Genomic DNA, 13,563 nt, shown 5'->3' on the forward strand with positions numbered 1-13,563 from the left:
TGCTTGTTGCTATGCTACAGGTAGGCTGGCCCCCTTTCTTTTCTCTTTCCTGTTTTTTAAGCCTTCACGTATGTTGTTGTCTCTGCCTGTAATGTCCTTTACTCTGGTTCCTATTACATATGTAATTATTTAAAAATTTTACTCCCTCAGAGAGGCCTTTCCTGGCTATCTGTTGTTTAAATTAGGTACCTGCACATTCGTCCTCTTTCCCCAAGATTCCCAGATGTGAGTTAATATGTGTGTTAAAATGTGAACTTGACAGGTGGTTTTTCACAAGGATACTGACAAATGCTTTAAGGGATATAAAAAGTCTCTGTACTTGATTATGAGGGGTGACATTGCTGGGGTGCTCTCTACTGAAAATAGTTTAGGTATTCAGAAGCCAAATCCTTCTATTAAAATACTTTTCTAACTACCATAGTGGGCTAATAAGTATAGTGCCAATGTACGGGAAAATAATACATGTTTGTTATTTTTTAATTCTTATCTATAGTATTAAGAAGGACTGTTCAAACTCGTCCTGCTCCACGAATTCCTCCAACTGTGGAAATACTTGAGAAGGAACAAAACTGGGAAAAGAAGACCTTACCTATTGATACAGACATTCAGAATTCAAGTGAAGAGAGTCGTCTCTTCACTCAGAGGTGGAGAGTCTCTCATATGGGAGAAGATTTGGAGAACAAAACTCAGTCTCCTTTTGTTAACCTCTCACAGCCCCTCTGCAATTCCCATTCCAACAGTCAACATTCAAGAAACCCCACATTCTCAGAAGAGCGCCCAGTACTGGGAGATGGGCAGCAGCTGAGAACAAGTGAGGCATTAATACAAAGAAAGGACATAGTAGCACGAATTGCTGAGTTGACGCTGCAGAATCCAGCTATCAAGGCACCTATGAATAATACTATTGAACCCGGAGGAGAGCAAGGGGACGGACTCTGGGAGTTGAAGAAACAAGAAAGTGCAAGTGACATGACTTCTGTGAGTAACACTGAAGGCTTGATTAGGGACATAGAGGAATTTAAATAAGAAGGAACTTTAGCTTGAGCATCTTAAGAAACTTCGTTTCAGAAGTGATCCTAGAAAGCTTTGAGGCTAGATGGCTTATGCTTTGGCATGTCCTCAATACAGTAGGTCCAAGTTATTTATCAGTCAGTTGTACATACAATACAAGACAGCATAAAAGGAAAATTACATAAATGAAAAGACAAAGATAAAATGTGTAGAAAAGCTAAGACTAAGGAATGAAGTTTTAAGTGAAAAGTATAGACTTAATATTACTTGAATGTTTGCCACACAGCCACACGTTGATTGAAGTATTTTTATTCTTACAGTGGCTCATAAGAGTATTGGCCCTCAACTCATTAGTAGTTAATTTTTGAGGACATAGAATGCATTTTCCTATAGAAATGAGGGGTTTTTTAAATTTTGTTTTTAAGATGGAGTCTCGCTCTGTTGCCCAGGCTGGAGTTCAGTGGCCTGATCTCAGCTTACTGCAACCTCTGCCTCCCGGGTTCCAATGGTTCTCCTGCCTCAGCCTCCTGAGTAGCTGGGATTACAGGTGCATGCCACCACACCCGGCTAATTTTTGTATTTTTAGTAGGGACAGAATTCCACCAAGTTGGTTAGGCTGGTCTCTAACTCCTGACCTTGTGATTCGCCCGCCTCAGCCTCCCAAAGTGCTGGGATTATAGGCATGAGCTACCGTACCCTGCCTGTTTTGTTTTTTTGAGATGGAGTCTCACTCTGTTGCCCAGGCTGCAGTACAGTGGCGTCATCTTGGCTCTCTGCAACCTCCGCCTCCTGGGTTCAAATGATTCTCCTGCCTCAGCCTCCCGAGTAGGTGGGAGCTGTGCACCACTATGCCCAGTGAATTTTTGTATTTTTTGTAGAGATAGGGTTTCACCATGTTGGCCAGGCTGGTCTCAAACTCCTGACCACAAGTGATCTGCCTGCCTCAGCCTCCCAAAGTGCTGGGATTACACACGTGAGGCACCGCGCCTGGCCAGAAATGATGATTTAAAGGATTATTAAAGCCAGACTTTAATATGCATATTAATCATTTTGGGATCATGCTAAAATGTGGTTTCTGATTGAGGAGGTCTAAGGTAGGACCCGTGCATTTCTAATAAGTTCCCAAATGATGCCAGTGCTGTTGGTCTCAGGATCATGCTTTGAGTAGCAAAGGTCTGCATATTACAGTGCAGGAGTTTTGTAAGTTAAATAAACTTTGTGGGCTAACCTGGTAACTTAAAACGTCATTTCCTTGTTTCGGCGGGGAAGATAAGGAAGTCTAAATTCCATCTAGGGAGAGCTTTTCAAAGATCTCCAAATGCTGGTTCCAGTGATGATAGACACTTTCTTTTACCCCTTCTAGAGCCAAGGCAGTTCCTATCAAGTTTCTGATAGAAGGAGCTGGGGACTGTCACTGGGGATTAGAGGCTCCTGAGGTGCTGCCTTCATAAGGGCTTTAACAACAGTGGTTGGAGGGCTTTGGTGAGGAAGGTCAGGGTGAGGTTGGCCATAGAGTAAGGGCCATCTCTATCAGCACTGGCTCATAGGGAATAAGGACAATATGGGTATCAAATCATAGAAGTAGTAGACAGAAGGAACTGGCAGAAGAGGAACCAGAAAGGAATATTGCTGGTAGGAATCTGCCATTGGTAGTGGTGCATACCAGCTGCCTCAATTCTGAGTCATTGGGAGGTATTTATATGTTTGTAGTTTCGAAGATTATTCATAACAGGCAACTCTTGGTTTAAAAAATAACAGAGTCTATCTAATGTTTTGCTTGCCCGGTTTTTTTAATTAGTATGTACATCAGGCTAGAAGGCACGAATATTTCTGTCCTTGCTACCCTCTTGTTTTAATTGGAAATACAAAATAATCTTTATTTCATACTTTTTTTCTTATTTATTCATTTCTAATAGACATAAGCTAAAAATCAGTGATTTTTATTAGGGATTGTTTTTTCCCAAAGAGAAATGAAATAATTAGAAATGAAACACTGAAATAATTAGGAATGATGAAATAGGAATGACATAAGCACAGTAAACTTATGCTATATTTTTTGGGTGGCTATTTTTTACCCTGTGTCTCATATTTATTTCCAATCACCAGCTATTCCCGAATCAGATACCTTAGGCCAAAAGTGGCCTGGGGAGGCTGGCATATGGTTAGAAGGAGTGACAAGATTCCCAGAATCTTTGTCAAATGGTGCATGTTTGAAGATTGTAATTATAGAAACTTACGTTTCGAAGATAGCAGATCCTGTTTTGTAATCTGTCAAATCCCAGATCTGTCTTCAAAGATGCATGATATTTACTTAGAGACCAGCTCACTAGGAGTAGTCTCTTTGCTCTTGTGATCTTTTGTGCAGCTCTGCAGATACTAAGAGATACAGGAAGGCTTTTCCCAGAATATGTGCTGAGACAAAGGGACTGTAAATTCTACTGTGTGCTCACTATTCACATTTGTATATAAGGGCTATGAATACCAACTTGCTGGCACTTAGTAGAAAAGTCAAAATTGTGTGAGAGATTTTTCAGTATTAAATTTGTGCTTCTTTTTTCTCCCAAAGACTTTTCCATTGGCACAGTCTCTAGCACCAGGTAGTATGGAGGAACGGATTGCAGAATTGAATCGACAAAGTATGGAGGCTCGTGGAAAACTACTGCAGTTGATAGAGCAGCAGAAACTTGTTGATTTGAATCCTTCTCCACCAACGTCACCTGTTCACTTACCTCTCAGAGCATGGACTGGTTGGTCACAAATTCATGATTTAAAAACTGGAAATATGAAGGTTTTCACTTTTCTTGATTTTGCAAGTTCATGTTGAGCCAAAAGAAATATCAGAGCATAAAGAGAAGAAAAAAAAAAAGAAATATCAGAGCATATATTTTGGTCCCTTCAATTTTACTCGGAAAGAAACAGCCCAAAGTCACAGAATAAGTGACAGAAATGGGACTAGAATGCAAATCTCCTGATTCTTCCTATCCTATGATGCCTATAGTTACTATTTGGTGTCTGAGTTCATAAATTATCCTACATCTAAATGGGATTCGTTATAGTGTACGGTTTACTTAGGTCATATGCTGCAGCTAAGGATGAAATATAAATATCTGAATGTTAATTTAGAATTTCATCTGCAGCAAATTATAAATTTTTATTCTGTAAAACTGTTAAAACATTTTCACTCGTTAATTAAATTTTCTGTTACATTTAGGAATGTGAAAAGCTAGAGGGGATTCTGAATAAATAATAAAATAGTAACTGAAAAATTGTCATAGTATTCACATTCAAAAAGATACTGATGAAGTACATATCAAGTTGCTTTTTTATCAGAAATTGCATTATTGAAGCCCTCAAGGGGTAGAGCTACATGAAGAGTACAGAGAGATTGATTTTGGCCCAGTAAAAGAGAAGTCTATAATAGAAAAAGCTCTGTATACCAGCAATTGATGTGTTCTCTGAGATGTTCAAACATTGGTGTTTGAGGGGGACGCATATGTCTTATTTCTGGTTAAAGTAGTTTCCTTTAAGATATCTTCCAGGAAGAGTTTTCCCCTTGTTAGAAATTATTTCCTTTTTGAAATTACAGACCCAGAAAGCAGACTCTTTTGGAAATTACTGGAAAAAGATGGGTAATGCATTCCCCCAGTGTTCTTTCTCTTTGTTTATTCTAGGCTTCCTCAAATGACAGTTTTGTCTACTGTTCTTCATAGTTATGAAGCCTAGAGATGACTTCTGATTATAATAAATAAAAGCAGTCAACTATGTATGAACATGTACTATGTGCCTGCCATGTGTGGGCTTGAATACTCTAGCATTTGAGTAGGGGAGCAGGCAACAAACAAATCAGTATCTGGGATAATATCAGTGCTAAGTACAAGGAAGAAAAATAAAGCAGATCAGTCTTAAGAATAATTTTGTGTTTAAATATGACATCTGCCATTTCAGTATTTCTGTAGGTTAAAGTATGATTTTGTTTGTTATATTATTTAGCCTTCAACACACCTTAAGAGTAGATAAGGCTAATAGTATGCCTATTCGATAAATAAGCAAACTGAGGAACAAAGATATAATGTGATTTATCAGGTTCCAAAGCAAGTTGTGAATTTACAACTGTGTTCTTTCCCATCCAATGATTTATCTCTAAAGTATTCTTTTTATAGGTAAAATTCTTATGCTTATTTTTTAAAAAACTTTTGTGGGCTATAATGATAAAAATTTAAAAAACTATAAGCCATGAAAAACCTCTTTTGTTTTCTAGGGTAACTGGGGAGTATTTTGTAAAATTAAATGGCGTTTTATTACCTCGTAAAGTCAGGAAATCAAGCAAAGCCAGGAGCCTCTGTGAAACTGCCTGTGATGGACATAAAGTCTTTTATTAGTAAATACTTAGCAAATACATGCTGATTGATTACCTACTTCTGAAATATGGAAAATATTCATAATTATACTCACAATTGGCCATATGGAGCTCTTCAGCCAACTTTCCTCTCCCACTTTAATGTCTTCCATTATAGTCATAATCAATTTAAAGGATTTAAAGTTTTACAGAATGACTTCAGAAATTTCCTTTTTCCTTTTTTTTTTTTTTGGTGGGGGGAAAACTTTAGGTAAACTCTTTTGGGCAAAGATCTCAAGTTTTTTAGGTCTAGCTCTTAATTTCTGTTGTTTACTTCCAGAAATGACATGATGTCACTTGTCTGAAGATTCTTGCTCTCTATGAACTGGCATGCTGTGAATGAACACTAGTAACTAAAGTTTCTTGTCTCACAGTTCATTAAAAAAAAAATCTTTCAAGTATATCTTGGCCTAAGATTAAAAAATTAAAAAAAAAAATATAGAAAGAACCACCAAATTTATGAAGTGCAATTTGCAGTAAGATAGAAATTGAGTGACATTTTTATTTCATTGAAAGGTAATGTTTGTTTTTATGTTTCAGAAGGAGGAAAGAGGACAATTGAGGTATCTATTCCAGGAGCAGAAGCCCCAGAAAGCTCAAAATGTAGTACTGTCTCTCCTGTCAGTGGGATAAATACAAGAAGGTAGGTTGCAGTGTGAATATTTACTTAAAAAAAAAAAAAGAATTTGGTATGTATTTTATTCTCTTTGTGAAAAAAGGAAGTGTACAACATCTGACTTAGGTTGAGACAAGTTCATGCGAAGAGTAAAGTAATTCGAAAAGAGAATTTTGGTGGGAAAGAGAGTGAGGAATAAACTTTACGTAGAAAGGCATAGGTTTGCTACCGAAAACAAAAGTGAATAACACATATGTAGAGTATTTATGGGTTACAAAATTAGGAGGTGATACATGACAGGGCAGCTGAATTGACCAATAGTATTTTCCTCTTTCACAGTAAGTGAGACTGAAGCTCTCATTGCTAATTGAGTGATTTGTCTAGATGGGTCATATGATTGGTAAATGGTGACACTAAGGACATACCTGACCTTTCTGTTTACTCTGCATCCTTACTATTGTGCTGTGCTATTCTAGGTCTTGTTACTCTTCTACTACTTGGACCTTGTTCCCCATCCCTGCACATTCATTTTTCTCTTTATTGTTAAAAACTTACCCATGTAATATTTAATGACATGTATCTGCCATTACAACATTTGTCAAAACTCACTGAATGTGTAACAGAGTGAACCCTGATGTAAACTATCGACTTCAGTCAATTCTAACATAGCAATATTAGATCATCCATTGTAATAGATTTGTCACACTAATGCAAGATCATCATAATAGGAGAAACTGTCTGTGTTTTGAAAGGGGGGGTTAAGGGGTATATGGGAACTCTGTACTTTCCACTCATCTTCCCATAAACCTAAAACTACTCTAAGAATTAGACTGTATTTGTGTTAGTCTGTTTTCATACTACTGATAAAAACATAACCGAGATTGGGAAGAAAAAGAGGTTTAATTGGACTTACAATTCCACATGGCTAGAGAAGCTTCAAAATCATGGTGGGCGGCAAAGGATGCTTCTAACATGGTGGCAGCAAGAGAAAATGATGAAGCAGCAGAAGCTGAAACCCCTGATAAACCCATCAGATCTCATGAGACTTGTTCACTATCACAACAATAGCATGGGAAAGACTGGCCCCCATGATTCAATTACCTCTCCCTGAGTCCCTCCCACAACACATTGGAATTCTGGGAGATACAATTCAAGTTGAAGTTTGAGTGGGGACACAGCCAAACCATATCTTTCTATCCCTGACCCCTCCAAATTTCATGTCTTCACATTTCAAAACCAATCATGCTTTCCCAGCAGTCCTCCACAGTCTTAACTCATTTCAGCATTAACCCAAAAGTCTACAGTCCAAAGTCTTATCTGAGACAAGGCAAGTATCTTCTGCCTGTGATCCTGTAAAATCAAAAGCAAGCTAGTTACTTCCTAGATACAATGGGGGTTCAGGTATTGGGTAAATACAGCCATTCCAAATGGGAGAAATTGACCAAAACTAAGGGGTTCCAGGGTCCATGCAAGTCTGAAATTCAGCAGGGCAGTCAAATGTTAAAGCTCTAAAATGATCTCCTTTGACTCCAGGTCACATGATGCAAGGGGTGGGTTCCCATGGTCTTGGGCAGTTCCGCCCCTGTGGTTTAACAGGGTACATCCTTCCCTCCTGGCTGCTTGTATGGGCTGGCACTGAGTGTCTGTGGCTTTTCCAGGCACATGATGAAAGCTGTTGGTGGATCTACCATTCTGGGGTCTGGAGAACGGTGGTGCTGTCTCTTCTCACAGCTCCACTAGGTAGTGCCCCAGCAGGCACTCTGTGTGGGGACTCTGACCCCACAGTTCCTTTCCACATTGCCCTAGAAGTTTTTTGTGAGTGCCCTACCTTGCAGCAAACTTCTGCCTGGGTATCCAATCTAGGTGGTGGTTCCCAAACCTTAGTTCTTGACTTCAGTGAACCCTCAGGCTCAACACCATGTGGAAGCTGCCAAAGCTTGGGGCTTCCCTCTGAAGTCACAGCCTGAGCTGTACATTGATCCCTTTCAGCCATGGTTAGAGTGGCTGGAACATAGGGCACCAAGTCCCTGGGCTGTACACAGCACACAACCTTGGGCCCAGCTCACAAAACCACTTTTTCCTCCTGGGGTTCTGGGCCTGTGATGGTAGGGGATGCTGTGAAGGTCTCTGACATGGCCTGGAGACATTTTCCCCATGGTCTTGGGGATTAACATTAGGGTCCTTGCTACTCTAGCAAATTTCTGCAGCCAGCTTGAATTTCTCCCCAGAAAATGGGTGTTTCTTTTCTATCACATAGTCAGGCTGCCAATTTTCCAAACTTTTATGTTCTGCTTCCCTTATGAAACTAAATGCCTTTAACAGTACCCAAGTCACCTCTTGAATGCTTTGCTGATTAGAAATTTCTTCAAACAGATCCCCTCAATCATCTCTCTCAAAGTTCCCCAAATCTCTAGGGGAGGGGCAAAATGCCACCATTCTCTTTGCTAAAACATAACAAGAATCACCTTTGCTTCAGTTCCTAACAAATTCCTCATCTCCATCTGAGACCAGCTCAGCCTGGATAATATTGTCCATATCATTATCAGCATTTTGAGCAAAGCCATTCAAGTCTCTAGGAAGTTCCAAACTTTCCCACATTCTCCTGTCTTCTAAGCCCTCCAAACTGTTCCAGCCTCTGCCTGTTACCCAGTTCCAAAGTCACTTCCACATTTTTGGGTATCTTTTCAGCAGCGCCCCACTCTACTGGTACCAATTTACCATATTAGTCCATTTTCATGCTGCTGATAAAAACTTAGACTGGGAAGAAAAAGGAATTTAATTGACCTTACAGTTCAACATGGCTGGGGAGGCCTCAGAATCATGGCAGGAGGCAAAGGGCACCTCTTACATGGTGGTGGCAAGAGAAAATGAGGAAGAAGCAAAATGAAACAGTAGCAAAAGCGGAAACCCCTGTTAAACCCATGAGATCTCATGAGACTTACTCTCATGAGACTAGCATGGGAAAGAGCAGCCCCCATGATTCAGTTACCTCCCCTTAGGTCCCTCCCACAACATAGGGGAATTCTGGGAGATACAATTCAAGTTGTGATTCTGATGGGGACACAGGCAAACCATATCATTATCAATTAACAAAAGACTTACAGGTTGGTGAAAATAAGTTACAAATGATGTACCTCATTTGGACCTAAGTCAGCCGTTTGTTTTCAAGCTCTTGCCAGTGTTGAGAATTGTCAGTTGTTTGTATAATCTTTTAAAGTTAATAATGATAGCTCACTCTCTTATTCTTTTATTTTTCATAAATAGATCTTCCGGGGCTACTAGTAATTCTTGTTCTCCACTAAATGCCACCTCAGGAAGTGGGAGATTCACACCTCTTAATCCAAGAGCAAAGGTACACCATAAAGTGTAATTATGAAATGTATGTAGGGGTCGTGAGGGTGAGGGTGAGGGTGAGGGTGAGGGTGAGGGTGAGGGTGGAAGGTGGCTGATTTAGTGATTTCCATTCTTCATTACTATTCCTGTTATCCTAAAGCTGATATGAAATTCTTAAAAGAAATATTAATTTACCTTCATTAGGAAAACAAGCCATAAACTACTTCTGTTTTCTAAGGTAACTAAGGAATAAGGTAAAATTCAGTAGGATATTCAGCAGTCCTTAAAGACTGGAAAGTACTGGTTTCAGGTTGAGCTTCCCAAATAGTCTGGCAGGAGACACAGGTGTGCCTTGAATGGGTTGTAGATCTCCTGAGCTATTGTTTCCTGCAGCCCTTGTGACTGGGTGGGGTCTGGGACAGCCAGAGCACTAGGTCCAGTCACTTTTCCTCTCACTTTATCCCTGTGTGCCATACCTGACTGTGCCATTGGTTAGATAAGTTATGGTACCAGGAAAAATAAATGTCTTAATGTTTTCTTCATGTATTTTAATGTGCCACATGTATGTATAGAAGCTAAGCATTTCACAGTATATTCAAAATTTTTGCAGAAGGCATTTTTCTGTGGTGCTAGTATAGGAAAATATAGTTCCTTTGAGTGGTTATAGTAAATTGTGAGGATATTTTTTAAATTATAAAAATTAATTTTGTATACTTGAGCCAACAACTGTCTGACATTGGAACATCTTTGCATTTCTTATTACTGAGTTCAGTAATTAGATCAAAGAATGGGTGTTTTTAGTTCAAATTAAATGGTAGGCTTATATACCTGAATTGTCCAGTACTAGGAGCTTTGTTCTTTGCTACTTCTTACATGCTACAAAAGCTTTAAAGTAAGCTATTTTATATAAATTATTCTTAGTTCCTAGAATTTAGTAACATTTGATTTACTAAGACCAAATAATTATCTTTTTATCATTTTAAAAATTTGTATCCATGATATCTATAAAACACTGGGCTCTTAAATCAAAAAGAGGATCTGTTGACCAGTAGATCTTACCTCTTAAATCAGTAAGAGGATTAGTTATTTGATAGTATCTCTGTTAGAAAATAAACATTGCCAGTAGCAATTTAATGTCCAGTACCATTCAGTGGCACAGGATGACTTTATTTTATGCACTTGGTCTAAATGATCTGTAAATCTTAGTAGTCTCATATTTCTGATTACAATCAAAATTTGTTCTGCCTTTGTTCAACAGATTGAAAAACAGAATGAAGAAGGCTGGTTTGCTCTTTCTACCCATGTATCATAAGTGAAGTCAAGTCTCACGGAGTTTGTTCTTAGTAACTTATTTTTGACCTTCCACTCCCGTTTCCCTGCTTTTAAGTTTTTATATCCTTTCAAGTAAAACCTACAAAGATCCTGTGAATTAATAACAAAGAAACGAAAGCAATTATTTTTTGACTTTTTCAAATAAGTTTTCAACTAGCCTGCAGTTGAAACCAACTGGCCTGCAGCTCCCGGTGAATGAAATTTTGACTGTACAGAAGTAAAATTTTGTATTTTAATACTTTCTTAAGAATTTTAAGGGTCTTTTTTTGATGAATACATTTTTACCATTGTCATCTTTATTCAGGTTTTTTTGAGGTTTAGTGCATCTTAAATGTTGATCCATTTCATTCCCCCCCCTCCCCCGAAGAACTAATTTGCTTTGAGTGGAACTTAAAATAAAATTCCTCTGTGTGAGTAGAGTCTGGCCTTCAGGAAAATGCAGCATCCACTTTTCTTTCTTTTTTTGATGGGATGTCATTGCTGTCTGTCACTTTTTCTGTCAAGTGAAATATACAACTTTAAAAAAATAGATGTGGGAGTATTTGTTTATATTTGCTTAAGCAGGTAAGAGCGGTTGTAGTTATTACAAAATCTTACATAGTTTTGAAATGTGAAAATGTCATCAATAATGGTAATGCAAATCAAATAAATAATGATTTTAGAGCTCAAATGCCTAAATGTGGTAACACTGATTTAATGGTATATTGAATGTTTCAAACAATTAAATAGAAAACGTTGCTATCGGTTTTCCCAGCCCTGAATTTAAGCAGTATTTCAGGGTAGATTTCTCTTTTTTTCTTTTTGAGACAGAATCTCGCTCTGTTGCCCAGGCTGGAGTGCAGTTGCTCAATCTGGCTTACTGCAACCTCAGTCTCCCAGGTTCAAGCAGTTCTCCTGCCTCAGACTCCTGAGTAGCTAGGATTATAGGTACAGGCTACCACACCCAGCTAATTTATGTATTTTCAGTAGAGATAGGATTTCACTATATTGGCCAGGCTGGTGTCAAACTCCTGACCCCAAATGATCCACCTGCCTTGGTCTCCCAAAGTGCTGGGATTACAGGCATGAGCTGCTGCGTCCGGCTCAGAGTGGATTTTTCCAGGTACCCATTTGGTTCTTAGATGTTGATTTCTATTTTAAACTTTTTTTTTTTAATGAGCTCTGCCCCTTGGCCCTATGATAGGAATTCTCAACCTGAGTGAGATGGAAGTGGAGTGGAACAGCACATTGAACCACTTGGATAACTTTTCTGCTATAGCTGTAAATCACTGTTCTACGAAGTATCCTTTGCAGCTTTTACTTGGGCCTTTTCATTTTTGTGGTGGCAGAAATAATTATTTAAATATCACTGGATTTTTTATGTGAAGTCATCTGTATTCATTTGCATTGCTGCAGATTCTTTCATCTGTATTGCACTTTTTGAAACTTAGTGTTCAATAGATACTATCCCTATCTGGGATATAAGCCTAATTTTAGTGTTACTCCTTATAATATTGAAATGTCAAGTTTCTTCTTGTTTGTGAATGTATTATTTTGACATACATTTTCCCTAATGTTTCAACTTGTTGGCTCTAAATTTTTTTCCTTCTATATTCCTTTAAACCTTAAAAGCCATGATTCTCAGCTTGGGGAGCATTTAAAAAAATGCTAACACCAAATGACCACCTAGGGGTGGTATTGGCATGGTATTTTAAAAAGCTGCTCAAGATGATTCCAGTGTGCAGCCCAGTTTCACAACTATTGCAAAAGACTTGTATCACTAGTTCACTGGTAACCCTTGGGACCGACATTTATGTGTCCATCCTGTTAACATTGGTTTTGCTGATAAAATAGAAAAGTAGATTGAAAAAACTCCAAGAATAATAGATGAAAGGAAAAGAGCCTTTTCTTTCTTAGGCCTTCTGAGGCAGTGCTTCTCCGTTTTGGCTGCCATTAGTCATCTGGGGACCTTCTAAAATTCCCATTGCCATTGTCTCACACAGATCAATTAAACTAGAATCCCTTGTGGCGGTACACAAACATCAGCATTTTTAAGAATGTCTTCAGATGATTCTGGTGTGCAGCCAAATTTGGGAAACATTATAAAGATACTTGTCACCCCCAAATCATAAATTGGTGATCCTTTGATTTGAAGTGATAAACTACCTTGGGGCCTCCTCCCCTCCCCCCGCCCGAGACAGAGTCTTACTCTGTCACCAGGTGCCAGGTTGGAGTGCAGTGGCACAATCTTGGCTCACTGCAGCCTCCGCTTCCTGGGTTCAAGCAATTCTCTGCCTCAGCCTCCCGAGTAGCTGGGACTATAGGTGCGTGCCACCACGCCCAGCTAATTTTTTTGTACTTTTAGTAGAGACGGGGTTTCACCATGTTAGCCAGGATGGTCTTGATCTCTTGACCTCGTGATCTGCCCGCCTCGGCCTCCCAAAGTGCTGGGATTACAGACATGAGCCACTGTGCCCGGCTGGGCCTCTTTTACCAGCCTGCAGACCCCTCTGCATAAGTAGGTCTCAAAGTGTGAACCTGCAGCATCAGCATAACCTGGGATACTTGTTAGAAATGAAAATTCTTGGGTCCCACCACAGACCTATTGAATCAGAAACTCTGGTGTCTGTCTTAATAAGCCATTTGGGGCTGGGCACAGTGGCTCACATCTGTAATCCCAGTACTTTGGGAGGTTGAGGTGGCAGATTGCTTTGAACTTAGGAGTTTGAGACCAGCTTGGGCAACGTGGTGAAACCCTGTCTCTACAAAACTTAGCTGGGTGTTGGTGGCTCACACCCATAGTCCCAGCTACTCAGGAGGATGAGGCTGGAGATTTGCTCGAGCCTGGGAAGCAGAGATTGCCGTGAGCTGAGATTACACCACGACTGCACTCCAG

The 13,563-nt window shown here is 39.3% G+C and overlaps 1 protein-coding gene across 10 annotated transcripts in view; it reads left to right on the forward strand.

Annotated features, from left to right (window-relative positions):
• The window catches only part of SPICE1 (spindle and centriole associated protein 1), a 65,659-nt gene extending 54,226 nt beyond the window's left edge, over window positions 1–11,433 (forward strand). For 9 of the 10 annotated variants that reach the window (XM_032299043.1, XM_032299041.1, XM_032299049.1 and 6 more), the window contains 5 exons: window positions 494–978; window positions 3,578–3,758; window positions 5,948–6,050; window positions 9,288–9,375; window positions 10,615–11,433. In XM_032299043.1, coding sequence (XP_032154934.1) covers window positions 494–978; window positions 3,578–3,758; window positions 5,948–6,050; window positions 9,288–9,375; window positions 10,615–10,668 — 911 coding nt within the window. In that variant the 3' untranslated portion in view covers window positions 10,669–11,433. The remainder of the gene's footprint in view (window positions 1–493; window positions 979–3,577; window positions 3,759–5,947; window positions 6,051–9,287; window positions 9,376–10,614) is intronic. The other variant, XM_032299050.1, reaches the window with a different exon arrangement.
• The last annotated feature ends 2,130 nt before the right edge of the window (window positions 11,434–13,563 follow it).

This window comes from Sapajus apella, unplaced genomic scaffold (genome assembly GCF_009761245.1).
Source record: "Sapajus apella isolate SASKATOON/1434 unplaced genomic scaffold, GSC_monkey_1.0 scaffold40, whole genome shotgun sequence".
Classification (NCBI taxonomy): Eukaryota; Metazoa; Chordata; class Mammalia; order Primates; family Cebidae; genus Sapajus; species Sapajus apella.